This window comes from Meleagris gallopavo, chromosome 16, assembly GCF_000146605.3.
Source record: "Meleagris gallopavo isolate NT-WF06-2002-E0010 breed Aviagen turkey brand Nicholas breeding stock chromosome 16, Turkey_5.1, whole genome shotgun sequence".
Lineage (NCBI taxonomy): Eukaryota > Metazoa > Chordata > Aves > Galliformes > Phasianidae > Meleagris > Meleagris gallopavo.
In genome coordinates, this window is record NC_015026.2 from 6,029,537 (window position 1) to 6,053,460 (window position 23,924).

Genomic DNA, 23,924 nt, shown 5'->3' on the forward strand with positions numbered 1-23,924 from the left:
AATAGTTAATTTAATCATAACTTTAATTGATTTAAACAAATGACATGAGAATGAAGATGAGAACATTCACAGCAAGAAGAACAAAAATGAAACTCACCTTTTGCAGTTAAACACGTAATGCGGCATGAGGCATTTTATTCACATAAAAACATTCACAACTACCAAAAGAGTGAAGTTAGAGCAGTGACAGTACGATTTGTCTGTAGTGTTTCTTATGCTTTAGATAAAGTTCTTACCAGTTTCCCACCCCCTCCTTTTGGAGAAAGGTGTTTATTACACTAATTATGTTGTGTTAAATACCTAAGCAGTTCTTTAAAACTGTTGACTGAACAAGTATCCTATGAGGTCAAACAACCATTCACCTGTGGCAGGCCTGACATTTACTCTAGCAGAAGTTCCTTTAATGAATGTACTTATATCACATAAAAAACTTAGAGTAAGCTCATGCAGCTCTTTACTTTTGTCCATAAAAATGAAATGCAATAATCCAATTTATTTGCATATTTTAACTATTTGTTAAGATTATGAAGTGAAGTTCAAAGCTGTCTAGTGAAGCAGCAAAGCAACTCCTGTGCCAAACTTGTAGCTCCTGGTTAACTACCATCCTCAGCAAGCTAGCAGACAAGGCTGCTTTACCCAAAAAGACTGGATAACTTTATGGCACAGCAGGACTCTGTATGACATTAATCACATCTCTATCTTAACATTTCAAAGTGAGATTAAAACAAGAGAATGTCTATTTCTATCTGTTCCATTTATACTTTGCTCCTTTTTTTCCTTCAGAACTCTTAGTAGAGGTTCCTTCTAAGAAGCAGCCATAATTGATGCTGTATGAGGAACGGAAAGAATGACTAAGTGCATCTAGTAATAGCAGAACTGCAAATTTTGAAAGACTCTCATTCTCCAGAATAGCAGATTATGGACAAGGAATTTCTTTCATGGTCATTAAGTCTCAGAGTTAGCTCTCTGCTCTGTCTGGATAATTAAGCACTGAGTAAGAGTGAATTAAGGACTTTAGAACAGTTAAATATTTCTTTTCCCCTCTATTTTTTCAGAAAAGGACAAGAGTTATGCTTGCTTGAAAATTTTATTGACACAACTGTTTGGTCCCAACACACAAAACAGCACTTGAGCCACAAAATAAAGTGTCCAAACAAAGACAGCTAAGAAAAGAATTTCTTCTCCCTCCCACTCTAAGAAAAAGATAGTGCATAAATTGAGGGCTTCAGTGACAATTTTTTTTTTAAACAGACATGAATTTGAAGTAGTACATTTAATTGTTAAAGAGCTTCATGGTTGTAATACTTTTAAATCTGTAAGTCACATCATTCATTTAACCCTTTGGATAAAAAAATATATTGCAATTCAAATAGCTATTTTGTTACACTATGAACACAACTTCTCAAAAGTATTATTCTATTACTTTCAAACAGCAATTTCATCAGAATCACATGAACCCAGAAAAGATATGCTGACCTCCATAAATGGTTTAACAACCAGACTCACTTTGACAAATATCATCTTTTTCTCTGAAGCACCAAAGAACTGGTTCTTCAGTATTTTAGATAACTTGGAGCTGCAACTTATGAAAATATTTTTTCCTCCAACATGTTCATTTGAAACAAAAATCTAAGTGCTCAGCAACAACTTTATCAAACGTAAGGTGAAAGCAGATATTCTTGCATTTAATTCAAACTTATTAAAAGCATTCCAAGAAAGCTTACTTCTAAATTTCACTTTCTATAGTAGGATGTCTGCAGAGATTTACTAAGGACTCAGATACTGTGCCACGATGCTCAGAAAAACTTCCAAGTGTTTCTCCGCATTCACAATGGCTATAAGTTTACTACAGGTAATGTGAGTCCAAATTTAAAAGATTTTATAACAAAATTCTACTAGTAAAATTCTGTCTATAGCCATTATATTCAGTGGCATTTCCTGTTGCTGGCTGAAGAATTAGAGCCCATGTTCATTCCTTGCATATTACAATAGAATCCACCTAAAAAAACACAGGTTGGCCAGTGGAATCCCTCAGGTATAGGTTCTTTCAATACATCAAGCAATTTATTTGCTGCCTGGCAAATACAACCCATTGTAAATGCCATGGTTACCCAGTATGGGTATGAAGTCTCACACACTGCTAACTAGAGTTGAGGTCATCCACTGACTTAATCTCTCTTCCAAAGCTGGCCCTTTGAAAAGCCAACACAAGATACCACAAATTAAGCTTCCAACACTAGGAGTAAGTTTCAGAATAAAAACAGACACAGCTAAAAGACAGCACACTGAAGAATAAGCTTCCCATTTACAAAAGATGCTTAAAAATTGAAAATAAGGTTAAGCAGAACAACCTTAGGTTTTCCACATGTAGTTAGAACTTTCCTTACAGGTGAAAATAGCATCAATACCTTCCAGCACAAAACATTTTAATAGGACCTGCTCCACTATCTGTCATTTATGCATTCAATGCATATTTCAGAAATATCAGAATCATCTTAACTTCATTACTAGACACAGTAAAGTGTGTGTCTGTATCTCAAACTCATGACACCAAGACAGTCTTTTCCTTAACTAAATCCATGCCAGACTGGAACTAAACATAAAAGGGAAGCTTAAAACATCAGTGTCCTAGGAAGCTCCTAAATGGAACTGAGAAGTACAGAAAATATTTAAAACAAGTTTTTACAAAGAAAGTCCACATAATCTTCTACAGACATCCTTAACCCAGAAGAACTTACAATGCAGCTACCAGTCATCTGAAAGGGCAGAGAACACATTTATCCCCTGGAGGACAATCAACTCCCTCACTCTTGTCACTGCAGGTCAGCAAGTTAAAACCTCTTAACAGGCTTTTGAAAGACAGATCATGCATTAATACTGTCTGAAACAATACCAGTAAGCAACAGCCTATAGAGTGTAATATGCTACATGTATGATTACACCACCAACGAGGCTTAAGGAAAATAAAATCTGCTCTGTTTCAGTTCAATTCATGTTTTGCTCTTACTGAACACACGTTTATGAAAAACTGTAAAATTTAAGAATAATTTAATGAAAGCAGGATTTTTTTTCCCCCCAAAATAATAGAAAAAATTCCGCTCTGCTAATAGCTGTGTTCAGTGTACAATGAACAAAATCTTCACAGAACACACTTAAATACAAACTGATTCTTCTAGGCCTTTCGTTAAAATACATAAGGGCTAGCAAATAGCTTGACGTTGTGCAGAGTCATAGGTATTTGTTTCCACACTCAAAGAAAGAGTTAAAGCTTTGTTACAGGTGCAAGTGAGAAATTTGCTGCCAATTTCACCTTGTTTTTATGTTGCTTTTTGGCTGGGCTGTCCATTGCTTCCTTGTTTAGTTGCATTTCAGAGGAGTGACAGGAAGGCACTGAAGTATTCTCTGCAGTGCTAGATGCCACAGAACCAGAGGTCAATTTCTCTTGAGCTGTGGTAACAATTCTTTGTTTTTCTTCTTCTGTTAAAATCATCATCTCTAAAATAAGCAAAGCAATTCAACTTATTAATGCACTGCTCTTGGGAAAAGGGAATACTTAATTATCTACTACCAGAGAAGTGTTTAAAAGAACTTGTTGGCCTGACTCGAAACAAGGAAGTATGTTACGTTCATCTCTGCAACAGGTGGAACATTGCTTTATGCTCTACTGCCCATATTGCATACTATCTCAGAGGTTTAATTTAATTTTCAAATTAAGCCTATCAGTGCTCAAAAAGCCCTATGGATTTATTGGCTAAAAGGCTGCTACAGGTTAGGAAACTGCAGTTTCAGTAGTGAAGGTAGAAGGTACCTACAAAAGTCACTCTAGAGTATCGCTAAAGGCCACTTATTGTCAATAATCAAAAGCATCTGACAGAAGGCATCAGCACCTCCAATACATTCTATTGGAGGATAAATAGATTTATGTTCTCATTTCTAGGCTGTATGAATCATCACAATAAGTAATACAATAAGGCAAGCAAGCTCCTACCAGAGAGAGGTACAGGACGTTCCTCAAACTGAATTAGGTCAGCAGACTCAAGAACCACTGGATCAGGTCTCAACTGGGGAGATGGTAAGCAGGAAGGAACTGGCTCACACAACAGGTCAACAGGAGATGTATTTGTGAGGCAAAGAAGTTCTTGCTCAGTTTGATTAGGAGCTACAAAAATAAGGGAACATCTTTCAAGGTATCTGTAAAACTGTGAAGGTATTGCTACTTCAGTACTGGTAAATGCAAACACCTCAAACATGATGATTTAGAAGCTATCATGCTAACTTCACTTTGTTAGGGTGAAAAGCATCTAACTAAACTAATTATAATATGACAAAACAAAACTATTTCACTTAGTGCTTGCCTCAGTAGGTACACACCAGAGCAAAATCTGGTATTTTCCAAACTTGAGTAACAAACATAGCTAAGGAACAGAGAAGGGCCACTTACCAGAAAACTCCCCTGCAGAGCTACTGATACCTTATCAGCTATTTACATACCAATGTTTAAACGTGAAAATTAAGTCAAAGGTTTCAAAATAAAGTAACTTGCTCTTACTAAAACGCACAAGCCTAGACTTCAACACCTCAAAAACCACCTCAAGTTCTCCAAACTAGAAGTAATAAAAAGAAAGAGCTAGAGACCACTGCAAGACAAACTATGAGCTCAGTATATCCTAGTTCTTTTATTAGAAGTTAGACCAATGCCAACAGGACTGCTTCAGAACTGGCAAATACATACGTGAAAACACAAACCAGAAAGATCACTAAATTCTCACCAGAGCTAGGAGATAAAAACAGTCCTAGCAGAAACCACCCACTACTGACCAGCTTCTCAGTAGCTTTATCCCATACAGACTGATGAAACTTCCACTAAAATCCACAGAAAACAATACTGCAGTGGCAATATACACGCTGATAGCTGAGAACAACAGATGCCCTTGTCAAAAGGACACATACCTAGCTATACAGCCTGGAATAAGAGCAACAGCTTTCAAACCACGAAACATTTCTGGCAAATATTTTATCTACTAACTCACACAGCTTTCCCCATGCTGCTTTGCTTACTCTGCTTATTTCCCTAAATATGAGCAATTTCTTATACAAATCAATTTTGCATTACCATTGCTAGGTGTTCCTAGACTTAATTCCAATGATGAGGTTGATCCTGGGGTCTCCATAATATGTCCATTATGGTCATCAAGTTGATTTCCATGATCATCCACATGATCAGCAGGGGGAAAACTAGGTGAGCTAAAACGAGCTACAAAAAGGCAAGTTCATTTGGTTCATTTACTGAAGTCACCTCTTAAAGAAAAAAGGAAACTAAGATACTGGCTCAAAATTGAAATGACTTACTTTTCATATCATTTTTCAGTACCACAATTCTCTTATGGCCATGTCCTTTAATCCAGACCACCTACAGAGAAAAAAGTAGAATTATCAGCACATCTTAATCTCAAAGCCCAGAACAGTTTACTCATTGCCTTCATCCATCCTTGCAATGAAGCTTCTAAGAGTAAACTAAATCATGTCAATTTTTTATGCAAGTAAAAGCTTCGTCAAAATAATTCTTGCCAAAGATGAAAGGCAAGTCACAGAACTAGAAGGAATTTCCACTTGTTACTTTCCTTAAAGTTTAGTTTACTAAAAAAAGCCATGAGCTGGGTCACAAAATTAACCTAGAACACTTAAATGCAAGGACAACACATAGCACAACAAAATTCCATTATGGTTCTCGTGACAAACTACCATTGCTCCTGAAAGCAATAACTTACATTAAGCAAAACTGAACCTCAGTACTGTACAGCTCCTCATTAAAACAGAAATTCTGATTTGATAGAGATGCCAAGAATGTTTGTGATCTTACTGGGAAGAATTCTTAAGCAGAATTTGATGAAAACAATTTTAAGTTATTATATAACAAAGATTTTTGTGAAGCTACTAAAAATACTACTAGTAAAGCCCATTTGGAGATTAATAATTCTCATCAAATACCAGAATCATCAGCTGTTCTAATAATTTTTAGTTCATGCCGAAATCTTAATGTAACTGTACAAAACAATTCTTCACACCTGTGGAATTGCTCCCAACAGCTCTTCTAAGTTATTGCATCCATATGCTTTGGGCTGCAGCACCTCTCCTGTGTACTTGCTATATGCAACTGGGAACTCATGAAGAAAAATCTGCTGATAATGGTAAGTGTGAAGTAAGGACCTCACATTCTTCGCAAACACGTATAGATTTGTAAGTTTCACATATTCTTCTTCTGCACCATTGGTAAAAACCTATCAAAAGAAGGAAAAAAAAAAGAGCGCAAGTTTACATATCCTCTAGTTATAACACCTCTTTTGAAGTATAACATGCAGAAGGAAATAGAGCTCTCTTACCTCAACCAAGTAAGGAAGACTCCTTAGGAGCTCAGTTAAGGTCATGAATCCATATTCACATGGATTAAGACAAGTACTATGGATTGTTTCATAGTGCTGTTTAAGTTGTTCAACAGAAAGAAAGGATGCTCCATCCCAAGACATCAACAAGACAAGTAACTGGGCAGTGAGAGTCCGCAAAGATTTTCTATTTATCAGCTGAATTTGCTTGCCAGAATCTGTGTCAACCACCTACAAAAATGAATTTGAGTTAGGGACAGTAAAGATCCTTAAGTTAACATCACATGATACATATAAATATCTGATACTACTCCAGTTAAACACTTGATAAAACTAACATCACACAGAGTTTACTTTAAACACAAAATTTTAGTACTAGTTTTTGTCCACACAGAATTCCATTTTCCATTCCATGCCAACTTAACCTGACTAAGCTCCAGCCTGATCACCATTTGCTGAAACAACATCATGGAAGCAACTAAGAAAATGCATCTGTATCCACATAGCTGTAACCTTCCTTTTCTACAGACATGCAAGATTTACGCATTTTCAGAGTTAAAGCCTCAAACCAGTATAATAAAAGTCAAATAGAAAACATCAAGAGGCTGAGATCTAGACCTGCTATCATGGTGGGAAATAACTACTGTTTCCCACCTGACTTGAACCATATAAAAGACAATTTCTATTCTCTAAAATACTCAAACAAGTAAAAAAACTTAAGCGTGGATGAATTTCCACCAAGTCAGCAAGAACAAAGGATTTTTGAAGATAGTTTAAATCCCTTAAGAATTGTCCCTCAATTTAATGAAATTATTTGTAAAGTACATGATTAAGCACACATTTAGAGAGGGAAAGACTTTACATATTATATACTCTTTTAAAGGATAGACTACAAAGACAGAACATTACCTTTACAACATGACAAAGTTTTTGCATTAAAGCTGGAACTGAGCTAACATCATAGTCGTGAAGGCGCAGTGTATATCCAAATGTTTTACTGTATTCTGACAGTAAATCAGTCATCATTAGGCAGTTGTCCTTTTGAGATCGCAGCAGTTTAACAAACTGGGCAGCTACTGCTTTAACTTGTTCCACCTCTGTGAGTGTGAGAATTTTCTCTTCTCCACATTCCAATACCTACAAACCAAAATTGCATTATGTTACAAGTGAGTTACCTTGTTTCACTGAAAAAGTCATCTGCAACTAAAACTCAGTGATTGCAGACGGTCATTAGCTATGCAGTAGGGCTCAGCTAACACGTAAGATAACCACCAGTAAGCAGAAGCAGTATAGCTTCTGAAGTAACAAAGTAGACAATAGCTAACTTTAAGCAAGATTAACACAATTTGAATTAAGCTTAGCCCTGATGCACTGAATTTTGCAAATGTAGTACAGTTTGCATAATTTCTTAAACTAACCTCAACATGCTAAAACCTTGGGGCAGTTCTTACTTACATGGCTATACCGAAGTTTTAAAGAACAGCTTGCTAGCACTAGAAGCACACAGTTTAATTTAGACTAAAGTAAACCCCTGCTGTAACAAACAGCTGTGCAGATCTTGTCAGCTAAATGTTTAATACAGCTCAAGATTTTAGAACTTACTTGCAAGACCTCTGGTATGGCTTCAAAGAGTTCAAGTAGTTTCGTAAAGCCATAGTAAGCAAGTTTGCACTGACGACCAAAATGGTGATGGTAAGAAGGAATAAATTTACTGAAGGGCATTCGAAAATGGGGCTGATGGCGCAGTAAGTCTACCACCTCCTTAGAAAATTGTTTGGTTCTTTCAATTTCCTCCTGCGTGCGTTCTTAAAAAAAAAAATAAATAAAGCTATAGCTATATACCAAACTATTTCAAAATGCAGTAGAAAATAGTAATAAAATGTGGTGATTTTCAGATTTCTCTCATCATACCCAGGAGATGTTTTCTTATGTCAAAGACCTGTCCTGAAATTACATATGGGAAGCTCAAAACAAGCAGGTGATCAGTATTTTAGTTTCTTTACAAGCAAAATATTACAGAGCTTTTTATTTCTGCATAGCAAATAGTCTTCAATCATACCATATAAAACACAACTACATGCAGCAGTAGCAGCCCTATTTTGCTTTTATTATCTGCTTTCCTAGCAGTTTCTTTACTGAACAACATTCTCTATTTTTATAACTTCATAGTTTCCTTACTGTTATAGGGATAATTATAGAAGTAGAAACATCAGCAAAAGCAAATCAGCATCACTGTGTTTTACTTAATCCAGTTTTAAAATATTCAAAGAACAACTTCTTTGACAACAGTAAGAAATAGCACACTCACATACCTCTTTTGGGAATACAAATTACCATTTCATTATCTTGCTGTGACAAACAGATAGTTGTATCTGGAATTTCTGATATTATATCGGCCAGTTCACACACTCCATATTCAGTAACATCCCAATCCTTAGAGAAACACCTGAAAATTTATAAAAATAGTATAACCAATTTTAATAGACTCTGTAGGCCAAAAGATGTGAATGTTTTGAGCTAATATACAGTAGAATGGTATTAGATAAACCTCAGATCCTATCAAGATAGGCATAATCTTCATGTTACCAGTAACACTAGCATATGAAAAAAGGAAAGTGTATTACTATTAATTTATCCACTCTAACCAGAAACAAAAAGTAGAAGGTTACACCAATAGCTCACATGCCACTAGAAGAGAAGGGCTCCTTAAAGAAACTGGACTCCTTAAATTAGTAGTGAAAAACAACAATAGACTACAAACTTGAAGCATTACTTGACTAAGCAATTTAAGAATACACAATCATTATGTATGGTCACATTTTTAACAGTCTGTATTTGCTTAATTAAAATGCACTCTTCTTAAACAGAGTAAGATCAAGAGAAGGCAGAGACTACTTGTCTTCAGAAACACCTTACTGAGGTTCACAATACTATGCAATATACTGAAAAGAATTTTATTCCCCCTACTTCTTTTTCCCCAGATTCAAAAGAATCTACTGGAGACAGAAGCATTTCAAGAAATCACCAGAGCTGACCATAAGGGAGATACACATTTCGTAGATTAAGCAGCAACCAGTAACATTTTTGCCATTAAAAGAAATGTAACTAGAAGCAGGCATTTCTAAAAAGTGCTACACAGCACAGAAGCACATTTGCAGGAGTAGACCATACAGAGTACTAAGATGTTACGGTTTCTTCACTGCATGTGATGTGCTGCTTTCTATCTTCAGAGGAAGGAAAACTTATACACAAAACACCTTAAAAAAAAAAAAAATAACAGCCAGGTTTAGGGTTTTTTTGTTCTGTGTTGTGTTGTTTTTGTGTTTCTTTTTTTTTAAACCATACTAGGAATAGCATGTAACTCCTGGTAGTAGTAAGACAGCTATTACTCATGCTCATTCTTGTGCCATCACTAAATCTAATTAAGAATAAAAATATGAAATAAGACTGATAATATACTATTTAAGACTAATGCTACATCTTCCCATAACTGCTCATATTATAAAAATATTTCAACCTGCTTGCTTAAATTCAACCTCGCAGCTTCAAATAGAACTAATGAAATGAAATAACCTATTTCAAGCTTTGAGCATGTTAAATAAATCTAGAGCTAAAGTAAAGCAATACAGCCTAGTAGAGCTTTTAATTTTCATTAAAAGTTTGAAATTTCACATTGCAGCAAAGATGGAATATACTAAGATTAAAAGCACTGATTCCCAGTTGTAAAGACATGCCTATTTCTTCCTGTTCAATCAAAAGATAACTTACCAGTGATAAGCTTGTAAGAATTCCCTTACGATAACTTGCTTACTGGCCTGGGATTTCAGAAGCTTCAGCAAGTCCTGAGTGAAGCGTTTCACTTGAGCTCTGTGTGTTAGAGTTAACAAACGCTTGGAACCCATACCAAGAATCTGAAAGAAAAGTTTTTTTGATCATTTATCTTGTAAAAAAGTTTACATAGAATGCTAAAAGCAGTTAGAAGCCAATTCTAATATAGGTAAGCTAGAAAAAAGGATAAAAAGCATTAGGAGAATGTTTTCAAAGGCAGCCCTGTGAAGCCATACACTTTGTATATGGCAGAATATGCCACCAAGAATTACTTCCTTCATGAGTGCTAATGCAGTTGTTGCAGAGATTAGTCAGTTATTTTAAAGCCCCAGTTTGGACACCAACTGGTATTCAAAACAAAATATGGTCATGTTAGTTTACTTCTTTTTTAATGTAAGGCCACATAATGTGTTACTTCACACTGAAATCCCTCAAGCCACAAGTTACACAGACTAACTTACTGACACTCAAATGCTTGCTGTGCTCTTATGGTTGACAGCACAATTGCTACTTTAGCCAAACACTAGACACAGACTAAAGCAGCTTCAAACTTTCTACCAGAAATTTAGAATAAATTAGTAATTTTCACAGTTGTTCTGGGGGAAGGTTGGAAGAATAAAGATGAAATAGAATATGTTTAAAAAAAACCTGAACCTCCAAGGTTCAATTACCACATTTTTCAAGGTTGTAAAGAAATTCTATAGGATTTATTATGTTACAACAACCAGTAACATACTCATTTCAGAAAGTTCAACATACAAGTACAGTTCTCTAAACAAAGGAACAGCACCACAACTCACCTGAAGGACATGAGGCACTGCTTCCAGCAACTCCATTAACTTGGAATATCCATAGTCAGACACACGGCATTGCTTTGCAAAGTGATGATGGTACGTTGGGATGAATTTACTGACAGGTATGATGCAGGATGGCTGGCTTTTAAGTAGATCTATCACTTCTCTACTGAACTGAATAAGTTGTGGATTACCTACAGGGCTCTTAGAACGTAGAAGCCAAGGATCTACAAAAAAAAGTTTGTTATTGAGCTTTCCAGGCTTCCACTAATCCTTGCAGATTTCTGACAAAGACTAAAGAACAAGAAAATAAAGGGAAATCAAGCTAAAACTAAGTTTTTAATTAAAAAGATTAGCATAAAATGACTTGTATAATTGTTGAAGTGTTTTAGTAAAGAGGATCATTAAAAAAGATCATAATAGAACTGTTTACCTGTGGTAGGAGGTGGTGGTTTGTTATGTATCCACTTAATAACTTTAATGCCATTTTGAGCAGTGGCAATATTCACTCCAGGAACACAGGTAATTAAATGTTCTAAAGGAACACCACCCTGGCCTTCTGGCACCATTTCAAGATCATTGAACTCTGACATATAACAATCAGGAAAGCTTTGGAAAGAGAAGAAAGCTTCCGTTATACACTAAAACACTACTGTAAAAACAGTCTTAAAGTGCTAATATTCCTGAGAAAAAGGCTTTAATAGTTTACTAATAGATCACAGAACTCATTATAAAATGAGTATTGAAAGACACCTTGAATTTTACTTATTTCTGCACTCAGATCTTAAATTCATAATTTTATAAGAAATTTATTTCCTATGAAGGCAAACATACGAGGCCTAGAGATTTTAATCACAGCAGGTCAATTCAGAGCATTACAACAGCCATCAATAAGATTTTAGATACTATGATTTCAGCCCTTACATTAAAAGCCAAATTTAAACTATTTTACCTTAATAAAGGCACAGTACCCTCATGGGTCTGTAGAAGACTGTGAACTTGGGGAGCAAATGTCTTCAGAGACAAGACTGCAAAAGGAATTCTGTAAGAATCTGGATCAAACTCATGCTCACTGTAATAAGAACAGATCAATTTAATAGGTTAATGCAATGCTTAGATCGAGCATATTATACCTGTGCACAACTATACTGATTCTGCATGACAATGCTACAGTACAGTGACAAGCACCTCCAATCTTTTCTTCATTAAAAAGTCAACTATAACAATTTTTCAGAAGACAAACATTTAGGCTATGTTTATATCAACATTTGACTAAATGTGTAGCAGCACAGCAACAAATGCCAGCCAGTGGCAAGTGAACACCTAGTAACTGCAACAGTAGCACACTCTGGCTGCTGTTGAATAAAATGAAAGATTCATTATGCAGCTTTAGGAAGCCTTCAACCCACTATGAATAATGATTTACTAAAGATAGCCAGAGGACAAAAGTAGATCAGTTCTTGCTATAATTATATAGTAATCTTCAAGCTAGTAGAAGTATGTATAACCTTCCCTATGTAACAACAGAAGCTTAGCATACCTCTCAGCTTTTAAGTAGCATTCATGCTTGGCAGCTGTATTAAGAGTACAAAGTTACTGAGAAGGCAGATCCTGAGAACTGCCTAGAAAATTCAGTTATCTATTTTCTGCCAACTGAATTACCGTAATACAACTACATAATGACACAGGCACGTTATATGAAAGCCTTCCCAATTTTAATACAGCTGCTAATGTAAAATGCTGGTCAAGTACTTTATAGTATTATGTAATATTTTATACACAGCTTACATAACGTCTTTATTCAGGCAATGCTGCTTACAAACAGGCTCGTGATATTCCAACTCTTCAAATATTATAGGACTACAGTTTGCTGATGAACCATCGTGTGACTGTGAAGATCCCAGGGGACTTTGCCGCGCTTGGCTGCTGGGTAAGAGACACACCAGCCGCCCACCTCCTTGGTCACGGATTGCCACAGTATCACTTAGTTTGTACAGGTCTGATACAATTAACTTACGCCCAAATCTAAAAGAAAAAAGTTAATACACATAAGTTTGCATTTTATGCTTATAAAACAGGAACACTGAAGAAACAATTCTATGGAAACCGGTCAGTACAAATCAATTTTTCTTCTTGGGGATGAATAAAATAAAACACTGGAACTATGACCCCTTAACAAAGGCCAGTATTAGTCACTGGCTCTTGACAGATATGCTGCAACACCTAACAGCAAAACACCACCTACTGGGTTAGTTTCTATTGTTTAGAGTAAATGGTCACAAAACTCAGTTCTTCCGGGATATACTAATTAAAAACAACTGAGAACTTACTTTTTCTCATAGATTTCTGTGAACTTGAACACAGGCAGACAACAAGCAGGTGCATCCTGAAGAATGGAGACAGTTTCTGAGCTGCAAGAAAAGTTTCGCAGTTTTACCAAAAAAAAAAATGTTTAATATTAAAACAGCTGTGTAATCTTTGGACCTGTTTGGGAGATATTTCATGAATTAAGCATATAAGCATGATAACAGGACAAATTGTATTCCCTTTCACCCCAGCACTATGAAAGACAACACTCCACATTACTGGAGTACAAATAGTACCTATTTGTAACTCTTCCGGTTGGCATCTCTGAAGGACCAGAATCTTTCAAAGGCAGTAGTAAGAGTTTCAGTATCCATAAAATGTAACATTACAGCCTTAGTATTAGAAGTTACCAGCCTGAACTTTACATTAAGAACTTTGAATTGGCATATACTAAAATGCAAGAAATAAAGTTGTAAGTTATGTAATACCAACAGAACTGAAGAACTCTCCATACACCACACACCAGAATGTTTTGAGGCAAAAATTGAGAGTTTTTCCTAATGCTTTCCTTCAGTAAGAAAAAGGACAAAATATTTGTATTTGCACTAGCACTATCCTCTAGTAATACCTTCCACATGGAAAACAGATCTGAAAGAGCAAGTGAATTTAAAATGTGTATTTTCTTCCTTAAAGAGATGATTCGTATGCATCTTACGGAGAAATCAGATGTATGCTCTTAACTCAGCTGCAAAAAGTACACTGAGGCACACAGTACTACAAAAATAGTAACTGAAATCCAGCATAAGCACCCTGCTAAGAAAAGGCATAGTCTCTTTAAATGTAAGCAGTGTAAAAATGCTCAACTGAAAACTGTCAGCCTTGCTGTATTTAGCACATGCATCAGGTGATTAGACAGATTTTACTTGGTTTTCCTATAATTCTTCTACTCAGTATTTTAAATCTTAATTACTGACACACAATGGCAATTAAGGGAACATTCATTACCTAAGGAGAGAGAGTGATTTATTAACAGCTCCTGTTGCTAATGAGACCTGGATCCTTTTACTGCCAATTTTGTATCTGTGAAGACTGTTGACAGCACTAATTGCTTCTTGCAGATTTTCCATTTGCACTGTAGCCTTCAACTGGTAGTCTGTATGAGGACTGAGCTCAACACATTTTACCTGAAAGGGAAAACACACACAACCTTAAGCATTTACCCTTAAATATTAACCTAAGCCAAGCTGACAAGCATATCAGTCTTTCTTTTACCAAGAAACAAACTCGATGGAAAAGGAAGAAAGTAAGATAAGCCATGGTCAACATGGCAATGCAAGCAATAATACGTAATGAGCCTTGGACAAGGCAAGACCATGGTACTTCTTTAAGAGGCACCATCTTCTGTATGAAAAAAATGGCCAAATATCATCTACAGATCACACAACTAGCATCACTACAAATAATCTATATTTGTATTGTTTTCTTTTACTGATACGTTCAGGGTTTTTTTTTTGAGAATAGGCAAATTTTGTTAAAAAAAGTACCGTGTAGAAGTTTCATTTTTATAGCTTTTTAGTCCTACTCACTTAAAACTAGACCACAAATATAAAGATACAAACAGTAAGTATATAAAAAGAGATTTATTGAAACTATTTTACCCTTTACCTTTCCATGCCTTGAGAAAGTTTCTTGTAAAGTTTGTTGCAACTCTTTTCTGGACAATCTGTAATCAATATTACTGATCTGAATATCCGCACCATTTGCGAAGGGATCAGGACAGTCTGTACCACTGGTATGATTTACTACATTAAATGTGAGTGGAGATGATCTATTTGAGAGGTTTGGAGACATACTCCTGGGTAAAATAAAACATATGAAATGAAGTAGTTATTACACAATTCTTATATACATACTGAAACAGATCAAAGAGACACATCAAGTGCACAAATACAGCACTTGGAAGGCAATTTCCTACTACATGTATTTATGCATGCAAAACAAATTTCATACTTTTGTTCTGGTTTTGCTTGTAAGTATTTCCTATGATGAAGATAAAAAAGTCACTGATATTTCAAAGGGACCCAATTTAATACATTTGACTCTGGGTCTTACTTCCATTTTATGAACACACGAAAAAACTAACTTGTCCACGTTATTTAGAATAATTGACAGAAGATATTTAAGCCTTCAAGAGAACTTCAGGGTCTGGAGAAATTTATACTAGGAATGTAAATGTCTCTGAAGTTAAGAGACAAGGTGGCTAATGCCCATGAAGATTTTTCAGAAACTTTAGAATTATTTCATGTAAACTTTCACCAAGTCTCTGATAAAAGCTGACCTTGGTTATTATCCATCCTGTCAGCTAGCACTGTAACAACTTTTTGCATTCACATGAATTAGTGCTACTACATTAGTGGGTCTACTATAGGCAATTCCATATGCAGATATCAAGTAATACAGAGATTGGAAAAGGCCTAGCACGCTGTCATGCTGCACCTTCCAAATTAGGAAAATAACTTACCGAGATGACCAGCAGCTCTGAGATATGAACAAAGGACTGAGTTGTCTTGAGGCTGCCAGCTTACTGAAAGCAGAGGGATAGCTGACTTGAAATACATTTTCATCTTTATCCTTTTTATCCACAGGGGAATTTGTAGTACTCCTGGAAACAGAAGTCTCTTTCCTATTTACAAATACACAATAAGAAAAAATTCATTATGTTGCATAATTCACATTAAAAGGTGTCATCCGTAGTTAATTCTGAACATACTTATAACTACTTTTACAGGATGACTCTCCAATTCCACTTTTTTTTGTTGTCAGAGATACAGGAGCTGCTGCATTAGAGTTATTCTGAGAAGGAGTTTCTCGTAGATGTTCCTGCTGGTTTTCAGTATTTCTATTTATAGTCTTCGATTCGAGACGGCATAGCTCCTATACAGAACAGGAGGAAGGTCAGCATAAAAGCACCATATATTCCTTGCCAGAACCTTTCCTTATGATGGAAAGCTAAATTACTTCCTTAATTAGATTGTCATTGGAACTTCAACCAGGAGGTATTTGATTTTCTATGACAGAAAGCAATAAATGGTCAATAATGAACTGAAGTAATATTTTTGCTACACTGTATTATTTCTCCTTTTGTCCTTTAAAAGAAGTTAATCACTCGGTGTTATATTCAACACCATCTGATCAACACTGCCCACAGAACTAGATCTACAAGGTCCCTTCAAACTCAAGCCAATCCAATTCATGATTCTACAACAGAAGTCAAAACTGCCATAAGATCCAAAACTCAGTAAATATCAACAGTATTTCAAAATGAAGAAAAACATGATAGCGAGAGAGGGGGAAAAAAAAAAATAAAATCACCCTCAAACTCACTGCATGCTTTCCAAGCAGAAGTATAACGAATATATATCTCCTGCAGGAACACATTAGTTTATATATAAACTAGGATTGACAAATTAAAATACAACTCTGATAGAAGCAATCCTCAAAACATGACAGAAAGCAAGGACACTAAATAAAGCAGAACAAAACAGTACCTGTAAGCTTTTAACATTTGTGGGTTTGATGACTGATCCATGACTCTGTAATCCTCTCCCAGCAGAACCTTTGGTACCAGAAGATTGATCACTTCCATCTTTGTTGATGATACAAAGCTTTGTACTCCTGTTAACTTTTTTGGGAGACTTCACCTTTTCAGTTCCAACGAAGTTGGAGCTTTTTGTTTCATTAAGTTCTTTGTTTTTGGGAGCAAAAGAGACTACAATCCTGTTGCCAAACACATCTTCATTTTCCATTCGCTTCCGAGCTCGTTCAGCACTTTCTTGATTTAAAAAGCGGAGAATCGCACTGCTTCCAGAAATACTCAGGACCTTTCCTCCACAGTTGTCTGACAAACGTCTCAGCCTATTACTGACACTTTTACTGTCTCTGTTTGTTGGCAGATTGTAAACATACAATAATGTATGGCATGCCTGTTTCAGGGGAGTAAGATTTTTAATTTATGTCAGAATACTCAAGTGCTGTTCCAAAACAGTGTATTTTACATTGATTTTGCTGATGTGCTCTACCTTGCAAAAAGGAAAAAATTTCCATAACTTTCAGTTCATTTAGAAACCTAATACTAAGGTAAGTTCTGAAACTTCCATCTTCAATATGTTTTAAGGATAAAACAAACCACAAACTCTAATGGATCAATACCTGGTTACTTCTTCAGATAACAGAGCCCAATTGCAACCCAAGAATGCTACATAATATACATATGCAGATACATACAGTTAAGGAAGCTCCTAAGAAGGAAAAGGTTATGTGCTGAGCAAAGATAACATGCAAATCCAGACAACATTACCAAGAGAAAAAAAAAACAGACTAAATAAGCCACTTTCTATTAAGAAAGCATCACAAGACTATCTTCATGTACTGCTAAGTTCCTACCCTACTTTCTGCCAGTGAAAGAAACATGTAAGATACATTACCTAATAAAATATTTAGTGAAAAGCATGGGATCTTGCTGTTGTACTTCAGTAAGATACTTGGTTCTTTTATTATCTTATTCTTTTATTCTTAAGGTAGAAAGCATACGAACACTCATTAGTAACTAAATTACAGACAGTAGTCGAACACGTAGCAGATATGTCTCATCATAAAAAAATGCATAGTTTAAGCCTCCTTTTCCTCTAGAATAGAGAAAGATGGGTTTGACATTTGGAAGTGCCTGTTGAATTAAGAACATAAAACCTTACCGGCATTTTCAGTGGTAACCTTGGTGGCAAGTCTGAAATAAACTCTTCAAAACAAACAAGTTCATGAGCATGATGTAAGAGTGCTTCTGAGGCTTGGTTTTTATGCACCAAAATTATCCGAAAACCATGCCGATGTCTCAAGTCACTGAGCTCCAAAGCAAAGTTTACATCCGCGTGGGGGGGGGGAGGGGGGAAACACGAACAAGAACACATTGGATAAAGTGCAAATCATGGATTAAACAAACAAAACCACTAGACTTCACTTGTCAGGTTTTATGCATTACTGAAGACTTCTGAAGTGAAAAAGCAGTAGATGTGATTTAAAACAGCAGTTAGCATTCCACCTCAGAGCTGGACTTCCTTATAGTATTAACTTCTAGCAACCTATTAGCAAGGCACTTGACTGCTACTGTAAATTTTCACAACAAACAGATGTTTAGCCTACTACGGATTACAACTTGAGGGAGGAACCCAAAATACACAGCAATTATAGTTGAGCTGTTTGCATGTTTAGCTGCGTTATCTACTGCAGTACTATGCATAACTCTCCAAATGCTTTAAGTAAGAGGTGCTTACTCTGTTTCTAAAGCAAAACCAGTAGTGCCTTCCTTAAGTTCATACTAAATCTGTGTAACATTAGACATGCTTACAAATATTTATCTAGCAACGCTTGACAGATTCCAGTGATAGTTTACCCTAAAACATCTCATCCTACTGTACCTACTTTTGCTATGTTGCAACAAAATCATTAATTCTAATAAAGCAATTCAGATAAAGCTGGTTCTAAGCACTACTGTTGGAAAGGAGAGACACTCTGTCACATGCAGAAGCATTACTGAAGAACAGAATTCTGTGCCAGAGATTAGCACTGCTGACACTTACTTGACACAAGAACCACAGTGGCAGGTGCAGTATGTGTATCAGCAAACCTCCTAAGACTCTGTCTGAGTTTGTCATCAGCAGCATTCTTTGCTGTAGCGTTGATGTGTGCAACAGTCACCTGTGGAAATAGAGATGCTCTCAAGAAGGGCTTGAAGGTGACTTGTGCTAGATCAAACTTTAAAAAAATGTCTACAAGCTTTCCCTTGCAGCTTCTCTTTAAGAGGCATCTGATGATTTGCAACATATATAGATGCCAATTTGCTCCAAAGAGCAGTGAGCTCCACTGCTAGTTGCTCAGCAGTGTCTTAGGGATGACTTCTTCTATTCTCTGTTAACAACTCAATTTCCATGCTTTGCACATGTTAAAAGTATATGCTGCTAATATAAAAATATTCCACAAACACTCATTTTTAAATAGATGATTGACAATACATGCTAAGTATTCTTATAAATTCATTTTACCTCACAGAAGCATATATTTACAAATAACAAGCTAATGTTACAGAATAAATTAAACTAATACTAGCCAGTAACAAAGAATTTGCTATCACATCTGCAAATTTGTGAGTGAGGATTTGTGAAGTAGTAACCTGCACAGGGAGTCAGATACCAAGAAAAAGGTACTAGTGATGAAAAAGCAAATTGTTAAAAGCTATCCCAATAAATACCACTCATTTGCAACCATCCTCATTAACTAGCACAATATTCACTAATTGAAGTTAAAACATTTAAGTTCCCTAGTTAATGCCACATTCACAGTTTTGAAAGATAATACTATGAGAATACTACACAGAAACACATTTATTACTGAATTAAAATACATGTTCTCAAGTAGTACAATAGGGTAATGCTTTCTTCATACCTGGCAGTTGTTCAGCTCCTGAATAACTTCTTTGTTTTCTTTACTAATGTCACACACACAAATGAATTCTGCTTCTCTGTGACCTTTAAAAAACTTCTCACGAATTCTCTGTACAACTGCTACAGCTGAACGGCCAGTGGGTACTGAACAGTTTTCAATATCCCAGAAGACTCCAATGGGAGGGAGGTTTTCCAGGACTTGGCCTGTTACTGCAACTTCTGGAGATCCTGTACAGGTTTAACACAGGTCATTTTAATTCCCAAATTAAAAAAAAAACATTATATATACACTTAAAAAGGTTATAGTGTTTAAGTATAAACATAATGCCTTTACTGTATCTGCAAGGGGAACAGACACTAGAGTAAGAAAATCCTTCTTAAAGCATGAGTAAAGAACTTGTTTTTACATATAACTAGAAAAGAAATTCAAATTCCTGAAGAATTTTTTTCTTGTTTTTAACATCTTAAAAACACAATTGTCAAAATCAAAACTGCATGCAAACTATGAAGTAGATAGGAAGTTAATCAGCTTTTAAAAAACAGGTGAATCCAAGTTACAATGCTGCAGAACACACAAGGTATTATCTACAGCTTAGTCTGCAACTTCATAGAAGTTCCCAGAAAACAGTGCAATTTAAGTACTGTTACAGTGGGTTCTCTTAAGGAAAACAGCTACTAAGTGCAGTTTCTAACAGTGTTTACCATAGTTCTGTGGTGATTTGCCAAGACTGCTCGCTAGCAGCAAACTCTTCTCATTTCCTGTTCCTTGGGTTCCACAGCCATTACATATTGGGATAGAGACAGGTGCTGTCTGCGTATTTGGTGGAGGAATATTTGGCCAGATTTTAGCAGCATCAACTAGGCTGTTTCTGGTGGGCTGTTGGGACAGTTTCATAAAATTGTTATTTAGTAAACAAACACACAACTGCAGGCTAAAAACATTCAATTCCCCCTCCGCAATGAATGCAAGTTCAAAAGTACTCTAGCAAGTTATTTAACTAGGATGCTTTCAGCCCTGGAGTCTTTCCTAGCATACTATGCTCCAGATTTTCAAATGCATATGAAGACACACCATCTTGAAAAGTTACTAACATACTAAGAAACACTTACCACGTGAAATCAACACAGTTAAGAGCGCAAGGCTCAACTCTCACCTTCTCATCAAAACATACTGACTTCACCACTTAACTTTATAAATGTACTGAAATGAAAATATTTCTACATTAAACTGAGTAACACATCCTGTAAGCTGAGTACTATTTCACTTGAATTTCCTATTAATTCAAGTTCTAAGGAGTATCAAACTAGTACTGAAGCATAAGTTACAGGTTTGGGAAGAGTGAACTAAGACCAAACCAAATAAGGACACCCGTAAAGCCTCAGATATTTCATGTGATTTACAAATGGATCTTTACTAATCAGCACACAAAGGCACTCATTAAGTGTTATTCAGCCTTTTTTTTTTTTTTTTTTTGAATCACCACTACGGAAAATCTTATCTGGATTTGTGAAGGAAAGAACCATCCTTTGAATTCTGTCAAAACTCTGACTGCAGATACACTGTGTCTCATCCTCTCATTAAGCTGGATGTTGCTTCAGAAAAGAGCTAGCCTGCAAGGGGATTCTACCCATGTGAACCACTACACCACCAACAAGGAAGATGGAAACTGCAACCCATGGAAGTTGGTATTTTTGCTCAAGCTTTATTATTACAACATTAACCATAAACAACACTTAATAAACAAGAAATGTGATGCATACAAACCTTGTTCAAGCAGTCACTGCAGTAGTGAGACCCCTTTAAACAAACTGAAGGTGCCACACTTAGGTGCAAAGGGTTGGCGCACACATGTGATGTCAGCTCCGACTGTGCAATATGCTCGTCCAAGCGGCCTGTAGCCCCACTTGTGAATTCAGAACAAGGAAAATAACCAGAAGATGTGCAGCTCTGAAGGGCTGGGAACTGATGCAGTTTGTGCACATTACCATGACAGGACTGGAAATGAAGTTTTCCACAACAGGGCAGATGTTGATAGGAAGATACACTGTTTTCTATGCACATGCCAGGGAATTCACTGGCAATACCTGCCAAATTGCTTCTAGCTGGAGGGTTCTTCAGTGAAGATGCAGAAGGGAAAGCAAATCCTGACCCTACTTGACAAGTAATCGTCCCAGTGCTTTTTGAGTCTAATATCGTGCCAGGGTGAATCACACCACCATCACCAACACCACAATGCATTTGTGGAGTACAAGAGTCAGAGCCATGAGCACAGCAGCTTACTTTCGGGCCAGAAGAAAGCTGTATTTGCTGATGCTGAAGAGGATGAACATCAGGAAGCGGTACTGCTGGAAATAATTTAGAGCCAGCATTATGAGATGAAGCATCCTTCGATTCTACAACACCTTTCTGGTTCTCCATGTAATCTTTCTGGAAAATGAAGACTCTGTTACATTCAGGAACATGTATAAAACAATGTTTTAATATAAATACTGCACATATTTGAACTGTTTGAAGTGTTCTCTTTATCTCACTGTCTGAACATGTAAAATATCAGTGCCAGTTGTAAATTAAAATATGCTAGTTTTACATGGCAGCCTGAGATATGTAAGTAACAATGAGTTTTAGGAAAAAACAAAGATGTATAAGCTGTATATATATATATATGTATATATATATAATACAAAGATGTATTTTTCTGTCAAAAAAAAAAACCGTGAAAAGCAGAAAACTATTTGGCTAAGTTTGAGAAATACTATATAGCCACAAAGCAAAAAAGAATTTTTAAGAATAAACCAAATGGACAAAATGAAACTAACAAAAAGCCACAGTTTGGAAATACAAAAGTCTATTCAAAAATCATCAAAAGATTAAAGTTTTTAAAGTAATACATTAAAAGACTAAGAGTTCAAAAATCAGACATCGTATGAAGAAAAGGGCAGAAGACTAAACTCTCATAATAACTATACGTGTTTTTTGCCTACTCTAAGCTATCGAAACATAGACACAAAGGCTGCAATGAAAACTAAGCAAGGTTATGAGAAGCACCAGAAATGAAAGTCAGTACAGCAAACCTGCATAAATCTGTTCCAAGGCTCTAGATCAGTACTTTGAAACAGCTTTCACTTTCTGAATTGAACTTTGAGCACTGCATACAACACAGCAATGAGTAATGGGTTACTGAAATTTGAAACCATTAGCTGCCTTATCTTATGTACTGAAGAAGAGTTAAAAAACCACCTGGAAGTATTAATGCATTCAGCTCCAGAATTTACAGGAATTCCCCTTCTACCACCCTAAGCATGAGATGACAAACAATTTGTGCCCACCAATTTCCCCCTTACCTTCTAACTAAAGACACATGGAACCAGCATGATTAATTGCTGGAGCTTGCTTGCTTAAACAGGTGTTAGACTATTATAGAGTACTAAGGGTTAGAAATATCTTAAAAGTACAGAACAGTTATAGAACAGAAACATTTGAAGAAAGGAAATTAGGAATTATTGGACATTCATTAAGAGCAGCATCCACAACTAACCAATACATCTCTCTCCAAGTCAGTAAGATGTGGAAGCACAGAGTACTTTTCTACCCCCGCTCTTCAGCAACAGCTTCATGGAGCTCCCAAACATCTGCCCTATACACTTAACTTATATATTACTCCAAACACACAACTATAAAGTCAAAACAGTCAAGCAAAAACTTGCTTTTCACCAAAACTGATGAGAGCTGTGGACACAACTAAAGACATGAAGCTTCCAGGCAGACCTTGTTCATAGCACAGTAACTGCTGTCTGCTCTTTCTGCCCTCCCTACTTGTTCCTCTTAGTCATAACACCACAGTAAGGAATACTGCTCTGTACCAGTTTATCAGCTATGCTTTTTGCAAACCAAAAAGAGTTACCGTTTTCGCACTACAAGGCAAAGTCTTCTCAGCAGCAGAAAAGCAATTAGAAAGTTTCCAGAGCCATGGTTTAACATCATTCTCTTGTCGCTGAAGCCATCCAAAAGATCTATTACAGAGGTTCTCTGTCCTGTTTCCTTCCATCATACAGCCAAACAAAACGGATCAACATTCTTCCATCCCTCCTTCCTTTCATTCTTTCCACCTGCTAAAGAAAAA

At 36.1% G+C, this 23,924-nt stretch overlaps 1 protein-coding gene across 2 annotated transcripts; it reads right to left on the reverse strand.

Annotated features, from left to right (window-relative positions):
• Positions 1–1,068: 1,068 nt before the first annotated feature.
• MARF1 (meiosis regulator and mRNA stability factor 1) lies at positions 1,069–23,910 on the reverse strand. Of its 2 annotated transcripts, XM_003210643.4 has the most exons (26): positions 23,706–23,910; positions 21,569–22,231; positions 20,506–20,680; positions 19,805–20,031; positions 18,943–19,060; positions 18,061–18,233; positions 16,858–17,292; positions 16,080–16,243; positions 15,831–15,992; positions 14,975–15,164; positions 14,315–14,493; positions 13,333–13,413; positions 12,791–13,027; positions 11,955–12,074; positions 11,436–11,611; positions 11,009–11,229; positions 10,149–10,291; positions 8,693–8,826; positions 7,983–8,185; positions 7,290–7,517; positions 6,381–6,611; positions 6,066–6,278; positions 5,350–5,410; positions 5,114–5,254; positions 3,989–4,159; positions 1,069–3,495 (listed from the first exon to the last, which is right to left on the reverse strand). In XM_003210643.4, the coding sequence occupies exons 1-26, from the start codon at positions 23,850–23,852 to the stop codon at positions 3,263–3,265; spliced, it is 5,226 nt and encodes a 1,741-aa protein (XP_003210691.1). In that variant the 5' UTR covers positions 23,853–23,910; the 3' UTR covers positions 1,069–3,262. The 2 variants fall into 2 exon arrangements, with proteins under 2 accessions (XP_003210691.1, XP_010717784.1); XM_010719482.3 differs by lacking the exon at positions 5,114–5,254.
• Between the last annotated feature and the right edge of the window lie 14 nt (positions 23,911–23,924).